This window comes from Rhamphochromis sp. 'chilingali' (assembly GCF_963969265.1).
Source record: "Rhamphochromis sp. 'chilingali' genome assembly, chromosome: 8".
NCBI classification, from domain to species: Eukaryota; Metazoa; Chordata; class Actinopteri; order Cichliformes; family Cichlidae; genus Rhamphochromis; species Rhamphochromis sp. 'chilingali'.
Genome location: NC_137935.1, coordinates 23,821,634 through 23,846,751, shown reverse-complemented (window position 1 = coordinate 23,846,751; position 25,118 = coordinate 23,821,634). Strand labels below are relative to the sequence as shown.

The window sequence follows — 25,118 nt, the reverse complement described above, 5'->3', positions numbered from 1 at the left end:
GGAGAGCGCACATTCAGTTTTCTGTATGTCATGCTAATAACATCTCAGTGTCAAGCATCCACCTCTCTGCCCGCAGCCTGATGGGTATCATATTTTGTGTACATATTACCCTGGTAACAAAATTTGAAATATGATCAATGAATATCTACATGGATGTATTTGAATAAACTCCACACTGATCATTGCCCCATGAGCTCAGTGACCATCAGCATGGCTGATGTGACTGCATGAGACTATAGTTTCAGTTTGTTTATACAGGCATCCTTTATTCTACGTTAGGTGCTAGTGTGTGACTTGAAAACTGAACTTCTAGGTCCAAAGGGTCCTTTTCACTCTTTTTAGCACCTCCTTCACCTCTGTCTCGTATGTTTTGGTTCTTTTTTCCCTTTTCAGCTCTTATTTGTCTTGCTCCAGCTATTTTTTGTATGAGATCTCTTTTCACTGTTTCTACTTTTTTATGACTCTCTCAACCCCTCAGGGTGTTTTTTCAACTGCAGTTCTAGAGCAATTGATTATACCACACTACTGTACATGACTGCTCTTTCCCTGTCTGCAGCCAAACACACACACACACATACACCACCCTCATCTGACTTTGCCTCCCTCTCACTGTACTTGACTTTTCTGAGTCTATTTCTCTCTGCCTATGCAGCAGATAAAAAAGGAACCATGTGGTAGATGTATACACATACACACACACTGAAACTGATGCTCAGTGCAAACAGGCATAAACACATACACTCCAATAAAGGACAAATCCCGAGAGACGGAGAGTACAATCTCAGTCGAAGTGAGAAGACAGGAACAGGAAAAATAGACAGGAAAAAAAAACACATGCATATTAACATCCTTCCCATCTCCTCTCGCATCCACTCTACCTCTAGCTCTCTCTCTCTCACTCCCTCTTTCCCTCACACACAAGCACAGACAGACCCCCCTCTCACACAGGAGTAGATAGAGAGTGGTGAAGAGCAGAAGGAGCTGGGTGGCAGGAGGGAGGCAGGAGGGCTGTTGTTTATTGAACAAAGCCAGGAAAGGAGCGTGCAGTCCTGGGAAGAAGAACCGCTGTGAAATGCCTCGAAGGGAGCCCGCCAGCTACTCCTGCAGAGACCTGAAGGTAAGCGTCGTTCACCGCCGATGGAGGAGGGAAAAAAAAGCAGAGGAAGAGACAGGGAGAGGAAGGCAAAAGAGGAGAGGGGAGGTTTTTAAAGCCATTGATGCATGATACGACCGTGGCACCTCGTCCAAGCTGTCTTCTCTCAGTTTGACTGCGAATGGCATAGCATGACAGCATTATTTGTTTGAGAATTGACAAATAAAAAAAGTGTGCATTACTACAAGGAGAAATCCAAAACTGTGAGAATCCAATATCCACTATTTAGAAACAGCGAATGCAATGGCCGATTGAAAGAGAACATGTAAGCTAATTCAAGAGGAAGAGACCGGGAAAAGAAAATTGTTTATGGTACTTCAGCAATAACCTTTATCACCACATCTTGCACTCCCCCCCCTTTACCCCCACCCCAATCCTATGTCACTGCAGTGATATATAGATCATCACTATGCATCCCCTCATTGCAGGGGGCAGGGTAATCAAAAAGGCATTGAATATCTCTGACGCAAGCAGAGAAAAGCCTGTCAACGCTTCTACTGTTTGTGCCTATTTGGGCTCCGTGCTGTAGTTCTCTCAGTACAATGCAGGAGTTTTACAAGCGCAGCAGCGAACCTAAAGTGAACGTGCATCTGTGTGTTACTGTAAGTGTGACTGTGCGCGCGTGTGTGTAGAGGAGGGGGTCTCGCACGTCCAACATGCAGCGCAGCATGTTTGGGCTTTGCATGTTTCTTTTTTTACATTCTATAAAAGTTGGAGATGAAGCAAAGGACATTGGGTCGTGATAGCTGCTGGTATGAATATTGCAGACTGCATCAAAAGTGTTAAGAGAAAATAATTCCTCTTTTCTGACCTGGAGATTATACAGCTGCTCGCTTTAATGTCTCATGCACCCCACTTTTTTTCCCCAACCTCCCTTACTGTATGGCGGACTCTCTGGGAGACACATCTCAAGAGTTGCTGCTGTAAAACTTTGATGACATTGCAGCGGGCTTAATGGTCACATTAATTGATCTCTAAAGCTCCTGTCTGTCCTGGTATCGTCTCATCAAGGCACATCGGGAAGACGGTGTCAAGGCAATGTGCAGACTCGATCATGATTTTTTAATGTGGAGGAATACTAAAGCCGATGCTCTGATCATTAACCACATTTTTACACATCACTCAAACTCAAACCCAGAAAAAGGGAAAGCCCGGGGTGATATCCTAATGCCGAAATTTGCAACAAAAACCTGCTTATTTGCCACACTCGACGTTACTTTTAATCACTGCAATTCACCGTGACCCTTCTCGCATCTGCTTGAACAGTGATTTGCTATTTCAAGGCTGCAGATGGAAAGTGTGAACTGCTGTGATGTAATGCTTTTTGATAGATAGGCCTTTGACCTCATAGGGCTATCATTGCAACTGTAATTCATGGCTGTGCACCTCATTTCCCCCTCCTACTAAGCCCGTGTTCAGATCTCCCTAACAAGTGGACAAAACAGGGCAAAGGGCAGGAATAATGCTCAGCAGGATCTAAAGAGACTCTCAAAAGACAAGACAGTGTGAATAATTAATTGGATGTGTTTATTTTGTTAAGACTGTGTGTCTCAAGGGGATGGGGAGAAAACCACATCCGCGATTCTCTAATACCACAGTGGCACATTTGTGTCAAGAGATTAGCCAGCCGTGAAGATTTTGTCTGTCTTTCTTTTGCTTTTTGCATCTTTTCTTTTCTTTTTTTTTTAGTATCACACACCCTGGAAAATGTGCATCCATCTCCGAGTGCAGCTCAGAATTACAGTATCTTATTTTTTTATAGATCTACATAAAGATGCCTTGTTTATGCAGCCCTACTGAACTAGTTGCCATCTATAAATTCTCCTTCAGTTTTAGCTTGTGCTCTTGATAAACTACTGTCTATAATTCAAAGCCCCGCCACTCTGTGAGCTGTACATGCAAGCAATCTGATGCTTGTGTTACTTGCAAGAGACAGATGTGCTGAATACAATTTCTTAAATAATCTAGTCTTTCCCTCAGGAAGATCAATCACTCTGTTTATGTGCTCATAAATCTGCAACCAATGGAAATCGGTGCTTGTCCACTGTATGTTAAAGTGGCACCTACAATGCTTATGTAGCAGATTTATAACATGGCACACTCTCTGCTTCTGCCACAACTTCACAGAGCGTGCGTTTTCTCTATAGTCTCATCACACATAAAGTTGATAGAGTGCATGAGACTGCTGCTGCTGCTGCTCCAGCCTACACACAACACAAATAAACCTTCACCCTGTGTTTGGTAATGAGATGACTGCTTCAGGGATCACTGCTTTGTGTCATGGTTGTCTTTTTGTCCAGCACACCTATACTAACATAAAAAACATTAAAGCATGTCTACACTTCTACATATACCTAGGGTTACCCATCATGAATGGGAAAAAAACAGCCTTAGGGATCTTGTAGCTTGATGCAGTGTTGTTCTGTACGTGGGTAATTGCCAAGAAATCTTTTAAAAATTGTTGGATGTTTCAGGACACTTTGCTCTGAACATCCCTCAGTGAGCTTTCTAGTAACATATGCTGTCCAGGTGGTGTGAGAGGATTAAAAACTAATGCTGCAAAGCTACCTCTTTAACAACAGGACTGTAAAATGTACTCTGTCACTGGCTACATTTTAAAAAATGTGAAAAATTGTCACATTTGCAGGTTAAGTGGACATGTTCATGATGGGCCGTGCTCCTTTCTGTTAGCAGCAGGTTATTGCTTGCACTATCCTTTATTTACTATGTTAAGGGAGAATGCTTGCACTATGCACATGGCTGCCTTTGTCAGGCATTGCAGTCTGTAGGAGATGTGCATTGATGTCTCATATCCAGTGGATAACATTTCAAGCCAGGCCAGTTAGCTAAATCACACAAGGGCAATTGCATTGTGGGACATTTACATGGTGCATGTACTTGTAAATATCTGTCTTCAGACATGCTGGCAGAATTGGATGTTGTTTAGTTTGAAATGCACCAGTCTGCTATTTTGTTTGGCCAGTATAACAAATGCCCATCAATATCATTTGCAGACACAATGACAGCTTGACTAAATTCGATCCATATTGTGTAACCATGTTTTTTTCCTTTCTCTTATCGTAAGAACAATGCGCATTAATCAGCATTGTGATAAATACAGCTTTTTATACAGAAGAGCACATACTGCTGATGCACATACTTAATTTTGAGCACTCGAAAAAAAATTACAATAATAACGTCAAAAAGGATGAAAATGTAAATACACCTCGGATCTGTTCTATCGGATCAGAGTGATTTTTATCAGGTTTTATGCACGGGATGTGAGCATCCATCACCAAGAGGAAGATGATGGATCTGCAAAGTCTCCGTACATTTACCATTCATTAGCAGAGATGCAAGAGCAACGTGCTGCACGGTTAAGGCCTATGGAGTGACACCATGTTCTTTTTTAATTTGACATCTTTTGAAAGAATGTTTTCAAGATTGCTCTGCTTTTTTGCTTCGACACCAACTTGCTTCACATTTATGCAGATTGGACTCACTCACAGCATGTCATCTGCTGTCAGAAACAGAGGTTTGAGCTTTCCGCTGAAGGACACGTCAGCAAAAAACTGAGCAGAGACCTTGTTACTCTGCTGCTATACCCAACATACCGGAATAAGGTTTGGGTTTGTTTTGTTTTTTGTTTTTTAACATGCAACTGACAGACCCTAATCTCATTTCATTCTGACTTAGTATGTGCTGACTATGGAGAAGGAGCATCCTCAAAGGGACAAGCACGGGGACACAGTGAAGCATGTTATGAATTCTGATCCAGATCATGACCTTTGGCTCTTCCACCATTCTCCATGTGCTGCCCGGCTCTGCAGCCCCACCCCTACCATGCTTGTGGCCTCACTTCACCTCATCTTCCCCTCCTGTTCTGTCCTCTACAGTTAGATGAGGCAGAGGATTAATAAGCGAGTACACTAAGACTGATTTTGGATGCAGAGAATTTGTATCAGTGGGTCCAATTTATAGACTGCACAGAAGAAGTTAGGGGGTGTTAGGGAGCATATCCACCTCTCTGCCTCACACATCTCACTTCTGTTTCCATCACGTCTCTCACACTTCAGGCCAGCATGGTTGAAGAGGGTGCGATTTGGCTCCAGTAGGTGTTGGGTTTTAATCCCATCGACTGCCACTTCAGCAGCAATGTGAAATGGCCATCACTTTTTCTTTTGTAAAGGTGCTCATCTTAGTGGAAGACTGACATTTTTGGCTTTGGTGAATTTTTTGTAAAAACTGTACAGTAGTGAAAAGACTCAATCAAGGAAGGTGTGATGCAAAGGATGTGTGTGTGAGAGAGTGGGATGAATCATTAGGAAAATTATTTCTCCAGTGTGAATGGAATGTCTTGGTGCAGCAGTGTCACTCCGGAGAAGGTCATTCGAAGGAAGGGCACAACTGGATACACTCAGCTCACTATCGGGCATAATGGGAAAATGGTACATGGTAAGTTGGTAAGTTCGTGTGTGTGCGTGTGTGTGTTTGCAGAGCCTGGAGACAAACTAGCTGGGGACATTTTTAGTCATTTGACCTGCCCGACCTCAAAGTGTCATAAGTGAGCAGAGATAGGGATGAAGCCATGTTATTTTATGGGCCAGTCTTAGCCTTGGATAATCATGACAGGTCCAGTAACCATGACTGAAGGGAGGAGTGGAGAAGCGTGGACAGTCAAGCAAATACAAAGCTCTTGTGCTCCTGTAGAAAGACTCTACCAGTGCAGATATCTTTACCATGCAGGGACTGGTAAACCTAAATCTAGCTGACGTCTTAATGTCTTAAGATAATCCTAAAAACATCTTCACAAAATTAGCAACATCTGCCTTTCTTCTCTTTTTATTCTATTTTTTCTTATTCTTCATCCTCAGCCTGTGTTTTTATTTATTTTTCTCACTATCAGCACCATTTGTCTTTCTTTTTTTGATGAAACAACAGAAAACACTCATCCATGAGCTCAAAATCTATGGATGAGATCCTCCAATAGTCCTGTTTTTACCGTTGAACTAAGGGATACTGCTGTGTTTGCTGCATATCTTGCTGCCATTTGTAACCCTGTCATGCTCAGCAGAAAGGTCAATGAGGAATGGTGAAATGAAGCACCACTGTCAGGTAAAAGTCTAGTGTGAAGTCACTAAAAATGCATGCTGTTTTATTTGTATTAAAAATACTGCAGATTTTATCTTTTATTTTGGATCCTGAAAGTTATTCCTGACTGGGGCGAGCGTCAGCATTTCCAAAATAAGCACAATTGCAAAGCTTTCAGACAGGAAATAAGGAAAGCACAATCGATAATCTCCACATAATGTGAAATAAAGAAGAAATTGGGGGATTACTGAACCAAACAGTTGATCAAGTAAGAATTATAATTCAGGATTGGATCTGATTCAAGGGCTTTATTTGCATGTTGGTGATTAGTATTGATGTGAACCTCTCTTAGCTCAGTTACAAGCTCGCTCTTACTTCACAAAGCTGACAATACAAGTTTCTGAAGTTCAGGAAAATATAGGAAATTAAATCACAAAGCAAATTCTATTCAGTACCAGTCAGCCCCTGAGGGGAAATTATAGTGCTTGCTACAGGTTAGACGGAGAACAAAGCACATTTTGCTGCGCTCTGTATGGATAATTGTTTATAGCATGCGGTGTCAGCAAATAAGGGAAATATATGTAGTGTAGATATCCCTTAGGAGGCAAGTTGCCTGGTTTACTAGTACCTCTTGGCTTTAAACACAATAGATGAGTGCTCTTGTTATCAGGACACAAACACAATTCAACCAAAGCATCCTGTCACTCTTCGGGTAACAAGATAAATGCTTGTTACCCTCTTAAAGCGCTGAGATAAAACACCCCAGCTGGTATCCATTTCGAACACTTCTCATTCGGGCTTGTTGAATCTGCAACTGCGAGCAGACACTGCAATTACAGCCTTTCTGAAAGCGCACACGGGTCTGGAGTTCACAAATCTCTGGGGAATCATATTTAATTCATGGGAGAACCTAAAAAAAAACGAGTCAGAAAGTGAGACCTTGCAACCCCTGCAATGTATTCAGCAAGTTATGCTGAAAGCTTTGTGCGCACCTCTGCTGTCTGTCTGTCTGTCTGTGTTTTCTCTGCTCAGATGCCTGTCACGTCACTCTGCCCTTTGCTTTGGACGAACATTGTCAACACTACATTCCTGTGTGGATCTGGTTTGTGACGTGGTCCTCTCACTTCCCCTGTGCTCGCTTTTGTATTCCCTCCCCTCGTTTGTCAGTGATCAAATAAAGTAACATCAAAGACAGATGGCAAAGAAATGTCAGGTGTTGTTAAGGTCAAGAACGAGCCACAAAGGTAATTTACTGTTCCTTTGCTTGGTTACTTTCAAGGCCCCGTGTATCCCTTGTTCTTTGAGCAAATTAAAAGTATCTGATTTTCAAATAACACCCAGGGGCTCTATAAATTAATTGCCTCTTTTGGGGCTCCAAAGGTGTAGTAAGATTGCTTCCAAAACTAGGGCTTCATCTGAAACCCCACATACACACCACTTCCCTCTAAAATTATAGTAGTGGCAGTAATTAAATCCCACATCATTCAGGAGACGTTCAAAGTGTTCCCTTTCTACTTTCCCTGTCACTTTGGACCTCACACAACAGATGTTTAAAAATACCTGTTTTGTAATACAACTCAACAGCAGAGGAAAAGCTCTTTAAAACCGCATCACACTGCACCGGAGGCTGTCACAGCACATCACCTACTGGCTTCAGTTGTGCTAAAAACAACCACAAAGAAAATATGTATGCTCATTTTATATTGGAATGAATGTAAAGGGAAGGAAACAGCTGAAGGTGCTTATTTCTCTGCCACTAACTGATTAAGAGAATAATCATTAAATTTAATGGGCAGGATGATGAATAGAGTGAAAGCAGTGTTCGGGGTTTTTTGTTGTTGTTGTTTCGTTTTTTATCGAGAGAGCGGTGTGTGCGAGTGGGTACACACAGTCACAAGAACTGGCAACGATGGCGATGAGGAGCCTGCTCTTTGGGAAAATGACATCATTAAAATAAAAATGTGCAGCTGAGCCTCATCATCCAGGCAAATTGGTCAGCATTGGGCACTGGGTCACCTCCAGCGTGATAAGGTCAGCTAATCCCTTACTTAGGTCTTGTTTGGTGGTTATAGTCAAATATTTAATATTTACTTCATGAGTCTGAACTGGAAATAAAATTAAGCGAGCACATCAGGGTTGTTCAGGTGCTGACTTTTGCCCTCACGTCCTCCATTTGTGTGCATTATTTTGTGCATGAAATGATGCACAAATGATTTGCTTTGTCAAACCTAGTTTACAAGAAACTGAATTCATGGAAATGCTCAGCCTCACAGCTGATATCCTCAGTGTGGTTAGGTTTATGTAACAAATGCTCACATCCTGTCTTGTGATTCAGTCTTGACCTCAAATGTTCCCTGCGCTGTGTATACCAAAACATAACCGTGAAAAAATATTCATGCTTGACTTGCTACATGCAGATAGTGCATTGCCAGTACAGTTATTGGTAAAACATGCAAACTACACTGTCAGCAAACATTTTGGCACGTTCAGTGCTCTAGTTTGGCAGTGTGCTGTGTTCATTAACTAGCAGCGTGCGGCCATGATGCTAGCTCTTCTTGGCGGTGATCACCTACAGCAGTTTTTTGAGCTAAATACTAATAAATACATATGGCTGTGTTCTCACTGATTAAAGCTCAACTCAATGTCATTCAAGAAACCAGTTTGAGGTGACTGGAGTTTTGTGGCACCAGAAGATGGGTGCACTGTGGTCATAAAGGGATAACAGGATCAGCAACAATACTCAGATGGGCTGCATTACTTAACTGGTACAACTAGACGCATTTTCTAATTTTGATGACATAATTGGGACCTGTGTGGTCTTCTGCTGTTGTAGCCAATCTGCTTCATGTTGTGCATTCAGAGACGCTCTTCTCCATAACTTAATTGTAATGAGTGTTTGGTTTGTTTGTTTTTTTGCTTTGTTTTTCAGTTGTTGTTGTCTCCCTGTCAGCATTTGGTCATTCTCCACTGACCTCTACTATCAGCAAGACATTTTATGCCAGTGAACTGCCACTAACTGGATATTTTATGTGTTTTACTGACCAATATAAAAACAAAAAGGTCAGGAAAAATGGGAAAAATCCTAGCAGGTCAGCAGCTGTCTCACGTTCAGATTCACATAAATCACCTTTCTTCCTCATTTCTGACACAGTTAGAACTTTAGCTGAATGTCTGGGCCATGTCTGCATTCCTAAATACGTTGAGCTGCTGTCTTGTGATTTGTTGGTTAGATATTTGGGTTAACAAGCAGTTAAACAGGAGTAAAAAATAAAGACATTTTGTGCCTTTATATTTTGAATATCTTTTGTTTTCTTCAAAAATAAGCTTACTTTTGCTTCTACGCAGCAAAGTCAAGCTGCCATAACAGTAATTTCCCCCCACAAGTACATCCCTGGAAATGCCTACATGAAAGAAATCTTTATATAGACTTTTGAAAAAATATATTGCAACAATTACAACTGCAATGGCTTGACCTTTTTTAACCTTATAGCTTTCTGTGATCTCTTAATATACCATCTGGCAAACCCTGACATAATGACAAATTCATGCGATTTCAAAGCCATTCATCCATTTTCTGCTTATCTGAGTTCTGGTCTTGGAGAAGCAGTCTGAGCAGAGACACACCTTCTTTCTATGCAGCCACAGGCCAGATGAGACATGAGCTCCTAAGTGTATCCTCTTCAGGCCAAGTGTTTTGGGTGCTCAAAACACCTCGCCTTAAGAAGTGTCCAGGAAGCGTGCTGTTGCCCAAATTGTCTTCTTTCAATGTGCCATCTCTATTCTGAGTACTTCCTGAATTACTGAGATCCAAGAGTGAACCTAGAAACCATTTGAAGTTTGTTTTATTGAGTCTATTTTGTAAAACAGTGCACTTTCATGGGTGATGTTATTCTTTCATTTTCTACCTATATGTTGTAGGCGTGGTTTAATTCAGTTTTAATTAGATTTTATTTATATAGTGCCAAACCACAACAACAGTTGTCTCAAGGTACTTTATGTTGCAAGGTAAAGACCCTGCCAGAGATTAATAATAACTAATGATTAAATTCAGAATGGTGTAAAAACACAGTTAGTGGGGGGAAGAAAAAAAAGAGTGAAGAAGAAACAACAAATCAACACTCACTCAACTCACCTCTCATTCTCACCAGTCCACCTCTTAATTTCAAGCTGGACCCTCATCCCTCCTTTGAACCAGGCCTGAGATACTTTATTGGTGCAACAACTCCTTCCCAGTCTGGAACCTACCATTTTTTTTTAGCTTAAAACCACTGCCTCAGATCTGGAGGTGCTAAGGAAAACTGCCGCAGTGTAAGCTGGAGGTCAACAATCCACAAAAAGCAGAGTCGAGATCCTGTGAACATAAACCAGACAGCCTTAAACCACTGGCTGCGCCTACAAATCCTGTCTGCAAAAGTTATGACCAACATATTTTCCAAAGCACCCAAATCTTGCTACAGTTGCACACGGACCAAATCAGCTTCAGTAATGGATGCAACTAAATGCAATGTGTTCACGCAATACCTGTATCTGTTATGCAATACCTAGGGGTTGAAATGTAAAAAGCCTGAGATTGTACCTACAATGCAGTATGTACTCTTTCAGTAACATAGCTATGACCTTTTATTGTTTGTCGCATTGGTTTATTTAAAAAAAAACAAATGACCATTCTGGAAATATGTTTAGTATAACAAATCCCATGAAGCACTTTTTCATTTTCGACAGGTTAGCTCCAGCTGAGGATGGCAGGAGATTCCCGAGTCCTAATGGACCACAACATGGAGATAGGCGTCACCCCTGCACAGGTATTCGCACAGTACACACACTGTATTTTGCCCAATCTGTATTACTTTATATTTAAACAACTGGGAGAGATTAACTGTGAAATACTAGAGAAACTATATGAGAGAGTGGAGGTGAGACCTCGTTTTTGGGAAAGCAGGGGTAGAAAAATAGATGAGAGATATATAGAGAGACGATAAGAATGAATAATATGGAAAGCTCTGACATTGAAAACAAAGCATTGTGGAAAGCATTATGGAAATGCTTAAGAACTTAAGAATTTATCTACCCTATAAAGTAGATATGCTGTAGAATTATTGAATAGATAAAATAAGTACTATGAACATGAATTAAGGCTACCAAAGTGTAATTTTTTTAGTAGTTTAAATAAGTGTTTAATTCAGTTTACCTGGCAGTGAAGATAATGACCAAAAAAACAGCCATCCCAAATAACTAGTGGAGTTGTTATCTATCCTGAATTCCCAAGCTGATTGAAACTTATGCAGCTTACTCAACCTTGTCTGGCGAGGCTCAGTGAGAGAAAACTCCCAGTACTTACTAGTGCCAAACAGAGACAGCTAATGAATTTGTTTTAAGGGCCATCACCCCCAGGGACAGTATTGACTACAAAGGCTGGAGTTTGGGCAGCACTAGCTGTGATGTCTTCATCTATCACTCAATTAACCCAGCTCAAAGAGTGGAAATGAAAAGGCCTGTTTTGGCTGTCTTTCATTGAAAACCTCTGTAGTAGCGTTTAACAACTCGAGAAAACACGGCCATACGTCAAGTCATCTTGTCAGTAGAGAAGAAACGCTTAAAGCATTACCTTAAAAAGCGGTGTGCCGACTGCATTCTGCATGACTGTTTGATGCATTTTCCCTGACTATGGTCTGTAATAACATTTAGTGAACGCACGGTCATCAAGCCACTAATTGCAATGCAGATCAATAAGAATAGTCTTTCAATTCTTCTTTTTCAAAATGGTCCTTAAAAACTGATTACATTAAATCTATATCTAGAAAATCAATAGTATATAGATGTGACCTAGCACAGCTGCAGTTAAAAAGCAGCTGACACAGATTTGAAAATTAAAATAAAAATCCGGCAGGTTTTATTTTTCAGGCATTACAATCAAAGGCACCAAAAAGGACACTGTTTGTGGCTCACACTGTGCTGTTCTCCAACTAAACTACGATAATGATCATCCCTATGATGGATGCAACTTCCCTGTTGATGAACGTGTGGCTGTGGGGAGAAATGGTTTGCAGGTGTAAGATTAGCAGAAAGAGACACAATCGTTGTCTCGTCTTGACACAATCATTTCATTTACCAACTGAGATCTGACAGCGTCAATGTCTCAATAAAGAGTCCCTGTGCTTTTCTGAAAGGTCCCTTAAAACATTGTCTTTGGTGTATGTTGGTCTTTTATGTATTTATTTGTGTAAGAGGGAGGCCAAAAAAACATTTTTTTTTCCAAATCATGTTTGAATTTATAGCTACATTGTGAAGCATTGCCTTTTCTAACCATAAATAAACTCAACAAAATATGATATTATAATATGATATTATAATAATGCCTACAAGTGTAAGGTGATTCTTTAGTTATACATCAGTTTTTTTAGGGTCTTTTAAAGGGTCTTTTAAAGGATGGTGGTAGATCTGTTCTTATCCGAGGTTGCAAATGTTCCATAGAGTGCAAAAGAACACAAGGGACAGGGAGGAAGGCAGGGCACAGTTGTGGAGCCAGATTGCCTCGCTGGAGCTGGGCCAACATAGACAAAGGCTTGAGTGTCCTTGTGTTCTTGTTGTGTCCTTACTCTCTGTTTCTTTTTTGCCCTCTGTGTATACATAGACATCTACAAAGTGACTTTGTAACGGCTCTTAATTTGATTTGCCTCGCTTATCTTCTCTCCCTCACCTCTAGTGTGGCTTAGCAAAACCTGATAGAAAATCCCATACTGCAGTGATAGTTAACACATACATCTTCCAGCACACTATGCCTAACAAATTCTTCAGAGCAAATCAATGCGGGTAAAATATCTCTCTAATTCTGTCTTTTCATGCCTAATTTCTTTGACCGTTTTTCTTTTCCTTACTTTAGCACTCTGTCTTTTTTCTTTCACATAGGTGAAGAAGCTTCCCAAACATTTGAGGGAGCCTCAGATCTCTACAGAGCGAACCCACCTGATAGCCGACCCAGTGAAGAAGCCACGTCAGCGCTACGTGCAAAAGGATGGTAAATGCAACGTTCATCATGGAAACGTGCAAGAGACCTACCGTTACCTCAGTGACTTGTTCACTACGCTGGTGGACCTACGCTGGCGTCTTAGTTTCTTTATTTTCACACTGGTCTATGTAGTCAACTGGCTCTTCTTTGGGTTTCTTTGGTGGCTGATCGCACTCATCCGTGGGGATCTAGTGCATGGTGACGAGGAGGGCTGGACCCCCTGTGTGGAGAACCTTAATAGTTTTGTCTCAGCCTTCCTCTTCTCCATTGAAACGGAGACCACCATTGGGTATGGTTATCGTGTAATTACCGAAAAATGCCCTGAAGGTATTATACTACTTTTGGTGCAGGCCATCTTGGGTTCCATTGTCAATGCCATGATGGTGGGCTGCATGTTTGTTAAGATTTCACAGCCAAAGAACCGTGCTGAGACCCTCATGTTCTCACACAACGCTGTCATATCGGTGCGAGATAACAAGATGTGCCTGATGTTTCGGGTGGGCGACCTGAGGAACTCTCACATTGTGGAGGCATCGATTCGAGCAAAGCTGATCCGCTCACAGCAGACCAAAGAGGGGGAGTTCATCCCGCTCAACCAGACTGACATCAACATTGGCTTTGACACAGGGGATGACCGGCTGTTCTTGGTCTCACCACTCATCATCTCTCATGAAATAAATGAGAAGAGCCCCTTCTGGGAAATGTCCCTGGCGCAAATGGAAAAGGAGGAGTTCGAGATTGTGGTTATTCTTGAGGGAATGGTGGAGGCCACAGGTATGAAGGGGGTAAGATTATCAGGAAGGGGTAAAGGAAGTATGGGAGGGCATACAAATGAGGATAAGTCAATAAAAAAAGAGATGAGGAAATGTTGCAAGCAGTGAGCTAGGATGGATTAATGGATGGAGAGGCGAAAGAGGAAAGGTGAGCCTGCCAGTAAGCGCTGCTTACTGGAAATGATGGAAAGACAGAGATACTAATTAAAACCTAATAATAATGCATTAAAAAATAGAAGACATTTTTTTATATCTTTCCTATTCTATATGGGTCAGTTTAGAGTCAATAAATTGTTTGAAATGTATATTTTCTTAATTCCACAACAGTTGTTGACTGTTCTTTTATTTAATCTTTAACTGCAAAACTAAATATTTCTTCCTTCAACCGAGGCAGACAAATAAACTCTAAAACCTCTTTACAAATGTTTATCTGTACCGGCATCTCTACTGTTGCTACTTCAAAGTTTTGCCTTTGATACTGTTTATTTTCAATTCAATGAAGCGTACCTACCTGCAATGTTGGCGTGTGTTTTTGGTAAAAACCAAGCAGTCCTGAAAAGTGCTGCAGGCTGGTTACATTAATGGCGCAGAGATGACCAGGTGTATCTGTAAAGTTCCAGAAAGTATTTCCCAGCTTAAAACTGCAGTCAAGACCACAAGTTCAACACAAGTCATTTGTCAATCTAACTTGTTCCTGTGGCTAAATCAAGTATTGTTTATATGCCTAACCTGCATTTTTTAATGGCCTTTGTTGAAGGACTTATTACAATATACTCATTTTAAATTAATTGAATTATACATGCTACTAATTTACTTTACTGGATTGCATCATACTTCACATGAGTAAAGGAGACACACAGTGATTAGCGGTCTGATGATGCCACAGTTGGCTTTTTGAAAATTCTAACAAACCATCAAATGACCTAATATGACCAGACACAGCTTTGCATTCGTGTGAACATTTCTGCTCTATTTCATCTTATTTATTTATTTATTTCCTTTTTCCTGCAAAGCACCAGCAGTCATCCCACTTCCTGCTCACACTGCTTGATACTTGACTCAGGCATTAAATCACCTTTCGCTTCACCGGCAGAGACCATGGCATCATGCAGGGGTTATGTCGTCACTGTCCTTGACCGCTAGGCAACAAACTAATCTGACCATCCACCAGCCCTCCCCCACTTCCTTTTTTGTATGTGAGACTTTCATTCTGTGCGTGAGAAAGAACACAGTGACAGACAGAAAGCTACCTCAGGCCCAGGCTTTACGTGTCGTTAATAAAAAGTCATTAATAAACAAAATATCCTGCGTACGACCTCACGTGGATGTCGTCACGTATATTTTGGAAGCGATACATACGTGGGTGGTGAAACTGGCTTCATGCTCTCGCAGCCATTACTTGTTAGCTGTGTAGCCTGTGGTGTGCAGCATAGTGGTGAGTAAGGCTCTGGAAATCACTTACAAGAGGTGCTTCCACATTATTTGTTTGTTGTTGTTTTTTGTTTTTTTTAAAAAAGCAAAACACAAACATGACATATTAAACCAAATTTTGCTTTTCAAGTGTAATTGCAATAACAAAGCGGCTCTCTGAAATAAAAGCAGCTTATGATACACTTCACAGTTAGTCAACTTAAAATCGTGGGAAAATGTCACGATACAATAACCGAGTCTAATGAGTATAAGATGAGTAAAATTATGCAATCATGTTCACACTTTTTATTCCAAATTTAAATTGGAGTTTAAAATAAAGTTTAAACTGAATGAGATTCTTACACAAGACTTTGGATCACTTTAGCTGATGCAACAAAAGCTATCAATTTCATATTTAATTGAAAGCAAGGAATGGTTTTACTTTAATAAAAACAAACAAAAAAATAGGCCACCCCTGCTTCCCTCACTCCCTTTTCTATAAAGTCTTAATGGGAATTACTTATTAATACTTATTATTATTATTATTAGTAGTAGTAGTAGTAGTAGTAGTAGTACTTATTAGTACTTATTAATACTTTTTTAATAATACTATTTAATAAAAATAATAAAACCTTTTTTAAAAAGTTTTATGACACCTATTTGAAAATTCCAAAGTGGTAATGTTGTGATTTGATTGAAAAACTTTCCTACATATCCATAGATGTAGATACTAACGAGCCTGTTAAATGCTATATAAGTGATAAGTGCTTATGGAGAAGTCCAGCACAACAGGATAGTCTTTCTCCCACATAAAATGAGGTCATCGCACCAGCTATTTTGCTGCAAAGAGCAGAGATCCAAACTTCCCTGGTCAACAGCACAAACACCTCTGCCCTGTTGTAAAGGGGGGACAATGAGGCACAATCAAGTTTTTATGAAAGTACGCCATATGTAGGCAAATAACATTGCCGTGCAGTCAGCTATGAGAAGAGCACACAGAGACTGTGTGCAAAGTGCAAATAAATGATTCAGTCTTCTTTCATTAATTGGCATGCAGACTCAAACATGCAATCCATATTGTATTAACTCAATTAACAAATATCCATCTATCTTTCTCAAAATAGCCATACCCGACATGAGAATACTGGTGCCTTGGTTTGAGCTTTTATGCTGCAACACAGCATGAGAGAGAAGTCATTCAATGATTGCAAACAGCAATTTGCTGACCCTCCTTTGCAGTGGAGGTTTTAGTTATCTTAATAACAATAATAATGATGTAAAATTCGTCTTTCTTTTTTTCTTTTTTTTCCTTTTTCTTTTACAAAATGTTGTGGTGTAACAAACAGGACGCTGTTGGTGTCTTGACTGATTTTGGGAAAATATCCCTTTACAAAGTTGCACTTTTGAGGAAAGTCTCTTCTCAATTACATCACAGTCCAGTGCAATTCAATAATCCATTTTGGAGGGTGGCTTCTTTAATGAGAATCAAAACACTGGAATGAATCCTGTGGCCAAGAATTATGGAAATGTGGGGCAACATTTATTAAAAACATGGGAGCAAATTGTATTACATGTGCATGCACTACGTTTTATGCACTCAATTTAGTAAAGTGTGCCTTGCTTGTAATTTCCTCATTGGCTGCACTCTGGCTGTGACTTTGAGTCAGACTCTAGATTTAAGATGTACGGTCACGGTAAAAAGAAAGTACACCCTCTTTAAATTCTAAAGTTTTACATATTGGGATATGATAAGAAATAATAACAGTGCCTTAGATGAACTGCAAAGCAGGAAATATATATTACACAGTTTATTCAAACAAAACAATGGCCAAAATTCTGAAACACTTTAATATAAAAGGTACACCCTTGATGTTTCCATATAAACTCAGAGAATAAGTAGCAGCTAGATGCTCCTAATTAAATGCACTTGATAAAGTGATCATCAGCAAGTGTGTACCTAAAAGGTAGAGCTTTAGGTATTTGTCAGGTCTGAAACACTCAGTTTAAAACAATGTTTGGAGGAAACACATTCAATTGAGTTAGATTTTCCTTATATAGCACCAAATTAAAACAACAGTGGCCTCAAGGCGATTCAGATTGTAAGGTAATGGCCCTGCGACAATACAGCAATGATCCTAAATCTAGTCAATTTGGCATAAAGTTGATCATCTCCTGTGAGAAAGATCATTCACAAGTGGAAAGCATTCAAGACAGCTGCCAATCTTCCCAAGAGTAGATATCCCAATAAATTAATTCCAAGGTCAGATTGTGCAAGGCTCAAAGAAACTGAAAAAAGAAGAGCAAGTTGTTTGGATATAATGCATAGCACCATGTTGGTAAAAACCAAACACAACATATCCACACGTACACCTTATACCAACTGTAATGCATGGTGGTGTAGGGCTAATGATATGGGCTTTTTTTGCATTCATAGTCCCTGAGCACCTTGCAGTCATTGAGTAGACCATGAACTGTACTGCATACCGAAGTATTTTAGAGGTAAATGTGAGTCAGTCTGTCCTACAGTGAAAGCTTGCCCCAAACTGAGTGATGCAACAGGACAATGAACCCAAGTAGAAAGAATCAAACAGAATGGCTGAAAAAGAAAAGACCTAAACCTGACTGAAATCCTGTGGCAGGAACTTAAGAAAGCTGAGCATAAATGCAGGCCCACAAACCTTGATGAACTGATACACCTTTATAAAGAAGAGTGGGTCAAAACTCCTCCACAGCTATGTAAGAGATAAAGTCATACAGCATCTTCACTCACAAAACACTCACTGCGGTACTTTAAAACAATAAAGCCACTAGAGGTTTGTTGTCAGCAACATACAGCAGATGCAGTTTTGATGTTTTATATTAGGAAACTAAAACTGTACGTGACCATGCTTCATTCTATTTAGTACTTGCTGTGATGGAGGCCCAGTCATATACACTATGTTGCTAACAACAAACTTTGCTGTCATTATGAGAAGTGTTTCTAAACTGAACTGAACATAGTGTGTTTGTCCCCTGTGTCCTTCACAATATTTATATATAAAATAAACCCTCTTTTATGCCAGTTCTCAGAATACAGAAAGAATATTGCATCATCATCATTGTTGCTTGTGAAAACAACGGTGTCTGCACTGCTGTTTTTTGTTTTATACTTTGCAAGAAAATTCATAAAACCGATATCTGCAGCAGGACCCACAAATATGATTTCAAATGGTGAAAAGAGAGACAAATGAAAAGAAAAAAAGTGAATATGACTGTAGGCTGCCAGAATTAATATAAAGCAAACAATCTTTTCAAACACTGAGATGGGGCCATTAAAGTTTAATACAAACAATAACTAAGCTTAGAATGACATTTCAGGAGTCATTACTTATTTATTTTTTTATTTACTTAGTTGGTTGGTTTTCATTGTTTATGTTTATTTGTTTGTTTGTTTGGTCATCATTTGTGATTCTTTGATAGAGGCTGATTCTTGATTTACAATACAAAGCCTGCAGCCTATGTATCAGCAGTTAAGTTCATTAGAGCATGTTTAATAGCAGATTTTCAGATTGAAGAAGGATGGTCGATTGTCTCGAGGTTTTTGCCTCGGCCCACAAACAAAAAGTAGAAAGAAAGTCACAAGATAAGCCCTCAGCATCTTTGTTCATCAGAGGACACGTGTGTGCTGACAGGAACCCTTGAGGGCAAAAACAAAAGAGTCAAGACACATGGTCAAGTTACAACCTTCAACTTGACCTTTACAATTTAACTTTTTTGATGATACTGTTTATATGGTTTATCCGTTAGCAAGATTACTACAACTATTTGCATGATGGACACATTGGTAGTAAACAAAATCACCTAGAAGAGACTAATACATGATGTGTCAATGATGTTCTAGGCTCTATCACTGTCACTTACTGTAAGGATATGTCAAGTTCAACAAATCGTTTCCACCTGGATTTCAAGTCATGGTATGCTCACAGGTCATGATCTTTTTCCATGACGGCAGTTTTCCATGGTAGCCTTTTTCCTTTGGAAAAGAATCTGTTCCATTTTCCAGCAGGCATGATACCATGAGACTTAAAGTTGCACCTCCAAATGGAAACCAATGAAATATATGGTTTCCATTTGGAAAATCCTTTTTTTTTAATTCACCCTGATTACTACATTTGTGCGGCATTGTTTTGGAGGAAATGTACTCGTTGCACTCACTGTATGGATGAAACAAATCTGAGTCCTCTTTACAAGCTGTAGAAATCTCCAGATACTGCTTCTGCAGAAGTGACCAAATTATCCTAAAAGAAACATCAGTTGTTTTTTTTACTGTATATTTATAATGTATCACAATGAAATTTACAATAACAATCTACACATGGCTATCAGGAGGGTCTTTGTTTATTAAAATGGCTAATAAACAAGGGGGGGGGGGGGGGGGGGAGTACTATCTGATCACAACAATAGGGACTAAATTAATTCATTAGCAAAATACTGTAATTATATCTGTGAAGTCTCTATCTTCCACGAGGCCAATATAAAGTCAAATATTGTTTTGTGACAGTCATGACAAAGCCTGTGCACCACTACATGCCAACAGGAGAAGGTACTAAGGATCTTCATTGAACAGCTTAATGGATTTAGACTACTAAACTAGGGCTTTAAAACAAACACATCAAATACTATTTCAACAACCTTAAAATACACTATAGAATCTCTTGTCATTAGGAACTGAAAGATGCTATATTTCACAAGTTAAATGTGGAAAGTAGGCCACTCATATCCAGAGGGAAAGCTGAAGAAAATGTGCAAAAGCCTCTCCTCTCACACTAGATACCATATCAGTTTCATCCCATGCTTGATGTTTTTGGGGATGTTACATACATACAGATTATTTATTTCAAAGGTTATCGATGGAAAGTCAGATGTTTGCAGTTTAAAGTGATATACAGCTACATATCGCGCGTGTGGATGATTGCTCCAGCTTGGAAAGTTGTGGCAGTGATTATTTTGTGGCTATTTTAAAAGCTGTAAGTCTTATTAGCTAATTGACGCAGACTTTTCAAAGCTGCTGATATAAAAACAGACAGAATACTGAGAAGTGGGAAAACTTACTTTGCTGTCAGAAGTTTATATGCATTCACTGTGGGCACGAATGCCATGGTAATTTGGGGTTTTAATGATTTCTTTGAACTGTTCTTTGTTCCTGGGTGGAATGATTGTACAGCACACATCTTTATTGAAAAACAAATTGCGTGGACAGGTTTCCATACAATTTGGAATTCTTTGTTCCATGCAAGGACAAAAGCACATCTATACAGACCCAAATCTATACAAACACTTGAAGGTTATATAATGCCTTTTAACTTGATAAGCCTTAGGCATATTGAGTAAACAACTGCAGATTCCAAGAGCAGTATTTCAAACAAATCTATGTAAATATAAGTTATTTGGGTATGGCACCCCTTTGCCAAGACGTAAAAGAAGAGCCAAACTGTCACAGAGAAATGGTTAGGATGTTCATAATAAACCCAGGAACCATTAAGTCTCAAGCTTGCCATGAACTGGAAACTACTAGAACATCAGTGTCACTGTCCACACTCAATTAATTTTTCTAAAGCCCTGACCTCAACCACATGAACATATGTAGACTTTGCTTAAAAGCCAGGTACGTACCAGGAAAACTAAAGAATTAAGTAATCTCTAATAATTCTGCAAAGAATTTGGCTTAAAAGATCCAGCCAGAAATATGCAAAAAGCTCATGTCCAGTGCAACAATATTTGGACATTTAGCCAAATATTAGTTTGGTTCCCTGTAGGAAGAATTTTGTCCCTGTGTGGATTAGAGAAAATTCACACTTGTGCACTTAATGTTTGTATTGTAAAGTCATTAAAGATGTATGCTGTTCAAATTCCACCCAGGAAAAAGAACAGTTCAAAGATATCAATAAAAGCCCAAGATTAGCAAGACATTTATGCCCATGATGAATAATGTAAGCCTCTGAGCCCAACTTTATATGATTAAATATTGAAATGCTTCATTTTAAAATTGCTTTAAAGTTATCAATGAGGAGGTATGGTGAAATACTGTTTTATTATTTTTTCCTCAATAAAAAAAATGCAGTGGTTTCTGATGCTAGCTGCTATTTAGCTTTAGGTCATATTTAATTTATTAACAAGAACGTATTAACTGCACCACTAACTTTCTGCAGCTCACATTTTTAAGGCTATTTCACACCAGCTACCTACACTGGAAGAAAAACACAGTTATAACTAATGACAACGATAGCAAGAGTTCGACTTAGGTTAGCCAGTTTTCTCAGCCCTACAAATGATATGTAAACATGAGCAGACATTTGCACTTGTCATAAAAGAAAACATGCAAAGGGACTTTTACAGTTGCACTGCTTCAGTAGCTGTGCCACACATCCACCATGTATAATAACAAGACCATGGATGTAGCTCATCAAAAAGGAATGCTATTTAGTTGGAGATTAAGTATCGGAATTTCACGAGTCGGACCACGCCTCCATACTGCTCCTTCTGGTTCTCATCTATATAGGTTCCCCCAGTCCTACAAGCTGTTCAATCTTGTTTACGTGCCCTACCGTCCCTCCCCTTTTCAATTCTTCCTCTTCAGTCCCCTTCGAGGCCTTCCCCAAACCACAGCTCAATTCATGTCCAAGCCATTCACCTTTACCTACTAAAACGCTGTCAAACATAAAATGAGGACGTTATTTATATATTGTTAGTGTTACCAGTTACACTTTTGCAAGCAGAAATGCTGTTATAAAATATATTGTGAATGCTGCCTCCCAAGTCTTATACTTACACCAAGCTTTTATTGTTGCTATTTGAGTAACACACCTGTGTTAAGCCACAGTGTTAAACCATACTTTAATACTTTACTGAGCAAAAGTTACAAACATGCAATTAACATGTGCCTTTAGCATTTAAATGAATCAATGCGTAGTTGTTTTGCCTTTTGACTATCAAAGCATGTGCACACACAATATTGGCATGTGACGTGTACTATTTTTATTCAGATTTGCTTACTATTAAAACACAACTAATGGCATACAGTCTTTTTTATGTGTAAACTCAACAAACTAGCCAAATACTTCAGTGTTTAAAAAAATACTCTAGTTATATGATTGGAGACTGATGATAGGAGTGTAGAGAAAACAGTATGCACGTCTTTGCTGTTCTTTTGTAACCATGAATAATTAACTGATGCTCTTTCTCCCTATGCCTCTTTCTATGTCATTGTGTGCTTACCTATCCACTCTGGTTGTGTGTGTTTGGCTCTCTGGTTTCTCATGTATGGACCCCTCGGACTGTCGTGTGTGCTCTTTGATTTTGTGTGAATGTTTGTGTGTGTACATACACCTGTCTTTACCTTTTGGCAGGGATGACGTGTCAGGCAAGAAGTTCGTACCTGGACACTGAGGTCCTGTGGGGTTACCGCTTCACTCCAGTGCTATCCTTAGAGAAGGGCTTCTACGAGGTAGATTACAATAATTTCCACGATGTCTATGAGACCAACACACCCACCTGCAGCGCCAAGGAGATGGCGGCTAAACTTCGCGAGGAGCCGTTATTGCCACAGCTTTCCCTCCTCAGCCCTGAACCCAAAATGCATACGTTTGACCCCCTAAACCGACTGTCACAGCAGGATCCACTGAGCCAAGATGAGGAGATTGAAGAGAGGGTTTCAGGGGGTGACAGAGGGGAGACCAATGGCTCAGCCGCTGCTTTAGAGGAGCTCCCACTTGCTGACAGACTGTCTGACTGATGGGTTTGACAGCTAAAAGCCCAGAAAACTTTGGATAAAGACATATGACATTATATGGTTTCATTTGGTCAATGGCCGGCTTGGTCCTTTGCAGCACTCAGAGATAAAAGACATATCTCCAGCCACCAACTCATGCAATATTCCTCTACTAGAGTGTCAATCTATAGTATAGATTGGTTTTGTAGACAAATAGTCCACATACAGAGAAACACATGTACAGTATCTATATCTACACTTACAGGTGGGGGGGTTCAGATTGTGTTTTTATATACAATAATGACCACTTACTGCTATAACTCTGACAGTTCAAGTTGTATAATGTAAACTTGAGCGGAAACTGGTAGCCATGACAGCTTACCATGGGCTTATTATGAATCCAGTATTCTCATTTTAGAGTGTGTTAATTCAGCTTCGTTAAAGCATAATCTCATAACTCAGCTCGTGTGTCTGACTGCAGCTTCTGTGTGGTAATGGAACCTTGTTATCTGCAATTTTTTTGATTTAATATAGGAGATTATTATCCTTTCTCTGTCACTGTTGTTCTTCTGCGTCAGAAATCTCACTCACCTAGAAGGAAAGAGTCTTCAAGTATGCACAAACAAATAAGAACATTATGAAGGCAATGTGTGCCGGCAACCACAATCCAGTGTTATTTTCTTTGATCGCACTTTTTCTCACGTCTGTGCTGTCTCTCGTTATAGATGTCTAATTCTGTCCTCGACACACTGGGAGCCTTGACCCAAAACAAACCAGCTAGTACCTCATTTTCTACCCATTTTCAGGTTTTTAAACTAAGAATAACAACAAGGCAAATGCTGGCAAAACTGCATAAATGTGCTACGGTATGGTTGGTTAAAGATTTAATTCACCTGCCCACTGCAGCAAATGAAGCTTTCATTTCAAGCCCCTGGTACATAAAGCACAATTTCTTTATAAAGGGGACTCCACACTGACCTACCCTACCCTCCCACCTAGCCACCGCCACTGGCTAATGCATGTCAGTTCTAGTTAAAACTAACATCCAGATATAGCTTTCAACACTTATATGTAATGTTCAAGCTCAAATCCTATTTGAAATGCTCTTGATTTTTATATATGACAATTTCAAATGCTCCTCAAGCAAAATGTAATATCCCATGTATCCGTTTTATGTTTTTTTTTTGTTTGTTTTAAAAGCTTACAGATAATCAACCTTGATATTTTCAGCTGCATTAAAGCTAAATATACTAAAGATATAAACAGGATGTCTTATTTCGTGACTTTAGCATCTGGCTAACTTATTGCTGTTCTTTTTTCCCCCCTTTGAAGGTCACCCTCAGCTTTTGCCCTATAATCTGGCACTTTTTTAGTGAGCACACACATTCAGTCTGCAAATTCACCACCATCACACAAGCCCTAGATGTTTCACATTATATACTTTATGGTCCTTTAAACTTTAGACTTGTCCTTGAAGGTCACTTGAGCTTGCATGGATGAGGTAACAGGAAAAACAGGGTATTTTCTAGTCAGCCAAATTATACATTAATTAATTCTACATTCATTCTACAGTATACTGTCACATGATGTGCAATTTTAAAATCACCAAAAGAAAACCCCCCATTTTTTGGGTAATTTCTTTTATTTAATTTGATGCCTTTTTTTAAAAATGATTTTCACTATGACATTTTGGCACCTTAGTATATTTATCATTCAAGTGAGGTCATTTTTTTCATTCCTTGAATGTCATCTGTTTTCTGTGTGTTCTTGTGGGAATAAACATAATATGGCCGAAAGAACAACATGTTCCTTTTAGATAATCTGCACATGCACAAACAAGTGTATGGGAGTCTATGAATGTGTAGGCATTTCGCACATGACGTTGCGACTGAGGATTTAAAAGTACCTTGATGTGGAGTGACTCTGAACTCTATCAGC

At 39.6% G+C, this 25,118-nt stretch overlaps 1 protein-coding gene across 3 annotated transcripts; it reads left to right on the top strand.

Moving 5' to 3' along the window:
* Window positions 1–963: 963 nt before the first annotated feature.
* Window positions 964–24,791, top strand: kcnj5 (potassium inwardly rectifying channel subfamily J member 5). Of its 3 annotated transcripts, none has more exons than XM_080888211.1 (4): window positions 964–1,117; window positions 10,972–11,046; window positions 13,151–14,024; window positions 22,819–24,791. In XM_080888211.1, exons 1-4 carry the CDS (start codon window positions 1,073–1,075, stop codon window positions 23,202–23,204), a joined length of 1,380 nt encoding a protein of 459 aa, XP_080744337.1. In that variant the 5' UTR covers window positions 964–1,072; the 3' UTR covers window positions 23,205–24,791. The 3 variants fall into 3 exon arrangements, with proteins under 3 accessions (XP_080744337.1, XP_080744338.1, XP_080744339.1); XM_080888212.1 differs by having other exon boundaries at window positions 980–1,117; window positions 10,967–11,046; XM_080888213.1 differs by lacking the exon at window positions 964–1,117 and adding an exon at window positions 12,948–13,054 and having other exon boundaries at window positions 11,032–11,046.
* The last annotated feature ends 327 nt before the right edge of the window (window positions 24,792–25,118 follow it).